At 46.7% G+C, this 2,628-nt stretch overlaps 1 protein-coding gene across 1 annotated transcript in view; it reads left to right on the forward strand.

Annotated features, from left to right (window-relative positions):
- The window catches only part of LOC102041128 (serpin B6), a 5,797-nt gene extending 3,764 nt beyond the window's left edge, over window positions 1-2,033 (forward strand). Inside the window, 2 exon segments of the mRNA XM_031060993.1 lie at window positions 738-911; window positions 1,570-2,033. Of these exon segments, the coding sequence (XP_030916853.1) occupies window positions 738-911; window positions 1,570-1,974 (579 nt within the window). The 3' untranslated portion in view covers window positions 1,975-2,033.
- The last annotated feature ends 595 nt before the right edge of the window (window positions 2,034-2,628 follow it).

The following is a 2,628-nucleotide window of genomic DNA, read 5'->3' on the forward strand; positions in this document are numbered from 1 at the left end:
AGCCAGTCCAAAAGAAATGGAAAACAAATTTCCTTTGAAGACCTGCTGTGCAGTCTTGTTTTTAGAATTGCTCCTGAGGAGGACTTGGCCCCTGGCATGGGCAGGCCGTGGCTGCCCCTCAGGATTCCTTGCAGCCCTGGCTTGGCCTCCAGGAGTCATGAACAAGACCTGGTAATGTGCCTTCCTTAACTCACCTGCTTGAAGCAAACATTGTGGAAAATTGAAGATCTCATGCCTGTCTGGAAACTGTCCCTCCCTGCAGTGGTGAAATAAATCCACAAATATTTGAAAGTGCTGATACAACTTCTAAAGAAGGGAATGTTGCTGCTTACCCCAAGACTACCTCCAACAGCATTTCAGAGACTGCTGGAATGACTAGGCTCCTGCCACCTTGATCTCTCCCTATTGGAATGTGTTGAAAAAGCTGGCAGGAGTATCCAGAGACACTGTTGCATTTTCTATTCCCCGCAGCTGTGCAAGCTTAGAACCAGGTTTCAAGATGCAACATCAAAAGGATATAGGGCTGATGAATAATCTGGTTTTCAGTTTTTATGCAATATCATGCACTGTTTGTACCTCATGCTTTCCAAAAGGCAGTGGTAGGGCTGCACTCTGTGGTGTGTGATCAGTTCCATTTGGTCAAATCCTAAAAGGCCATGAGTGAGTTGCTGGCTGCTTTGTAGTGTGAGACCAGCAGAGAAGCTCAGCACTAACTGTTGGCATCTCTTGATTTCTAGAACGAGACCAAACCTGTGCAGATGATGTTCAAGGAGGCAAATTTTAACATGACCTACATTGGGGACTTCCAGACCAAAATCCTGGAGCTGCCCTATGTGGGTAATGAACTGAGCATGATCATCCTGCTCCCTGATGCAATCCAGGATGGCTCCACAGGCTTGGAAAAGTAAGTAGTTGAGCTGAGTGCAAAGATAGGCTGAATGCTTCCAGGGAAGAAAGTCTGAATTGCACAGAGAGCTGCAGTTGAGTTCCAGAGCAATTGTGTCTCTGGTGCTGAAGGCGAGCAGAAATGTCCCCAAAGGGACAGCCCCTGCTATGTCAGTGCTGCCCAGGCTGTGTGCTGCTCCCGTAGGCAGAGGCTCTGGAAGCAGAGCTGGCCCTGCTCAGGAGCAGAGGTCAGCTGTGGTTGTGGTGTAGGCACAGTATGGTGATGATGGAATGTGGAGAGGGGGATTTGGGGTGGGCTCTTTGGAGGTGCTGTGGCTTGTCCTGTAGGTGTTGTGTGCTGAGCAGCTGGCAGGTGGTGTGTGGCTCACTGGCTGGAAAGAGGCTCTGAGGAAAGGGCAGGATCTCTCTTGTAGTGAGGGTAGGATACGAGTTTGGGCTCATTGGAACTCTGGACCAGGAGTTTATTACCAAGGCTTCTTGAGTCTCATTTATTCCCCAATTAAAAATGAGAAGAAAACCCCCACAGTCTTCATGCATAACAAAGTGAAAATGCCCATGCATGTTATGTGCTATGTGAATAAACACACAGAAGTCAGTATTTTGGGTATGTAATATTGTCTCAATTCCCATTGTAATTAAGTAAATTTGGAATTTTTTTTTCAGCTGGAAAAGGAACTTACACATGAGAAGCTGATGGGTTGGATCAGTCCAGAAATGATGAATTCTACAGAGGTGAGGGTGTATTTACCCCGATTTAAACTGGAAGAGTGTTATGGACTGAAACCTATTTTAAGAAGCATGGGAATGCCTGATGCATTTGATTTGGGGAAGGCAGACTTCTCAGGAATCTCATCTGGGAATGAGCTGGTGCTCTCTGAAGTGGTTCACAAATCCTTTGTGGAAGTCAATGAAGAAGGCACTGAAGCAGCTGCTGCCACAGCAGCAGTGATGCAGTTGTGTTGTGCAATGATAGTTCCAGAATTCATTGCTGATCATCCCTTCCTCTTCTTCATCCGGCACAACAAAACTTGCAGCATTTTGTTCTGTGGCAGATTTTGCTGTCCCTAAGGAGGAGATGTCTTGGCAGCATAGGTGCCTTCAGACAATAAATTGATGTTTCCCTAGAACAAGGTGACTCATTCTGCACTAATTGTCTCTTTCAGCTGTACCTGATCTTCTTCTGTAGTCTTGATCTTAGGTCTGGCAGGAATAACAGATCTGCTTAGACAAACAGAGCACCTGCCATGTCCAACCCCTCCTGTGCCTGTGTGCAGAGGTCTCCAGGTTCTTGTTGACACAAGAACCATCCCACTTGCTCTGTGAGTGCTTCTTGTGTGCTTGAGTTCACTTTTGGTGTCCAGCGGGCAGAGTCAGGCAGTGAGAGCCCATGGGATTGTTACTTTTGCTTGTGGCAAGGCTGGAGCACATATGTAGCTGCCCTCCCCTTTTATCTTCCAGACTCATCAATTTAACGCCTTGATGCATTGCCTGGAGCTGAAAGGAGTTTTTTGGCAGCCTGTTCCAGGTTCTAGCTGAGCTTCTTGTGTAGATGTGGGGTTTTGGCTAACAATCGGATCAGCACTTACTAAAGAACAGTTTTGCAGCAGATGTCCTTACAGGGTGGTTATGGTGAGAACCATCACCACAGGCGATTTTTTTTACTGTTCACCTGGTTCTAGTCCTTTAACAAGAATGTACTCTAACTGTGGAATACCAAAGACA

The sequence above is a fragment of the Geospiza fortis genome, unplaced genomic scaffold, assembly GCF_000277835.1.
Source record: "Geospiza fortis unplaced genomic scaffold, GeoFor_1.0 scaffold154, whole genome shotgun sequence".
Lineage (NCBI taxonomy): Eukaryota > Metazoa > Chordata > Aves > Passeriformes > Thraupidae > Geospiza > Geospiza fortis.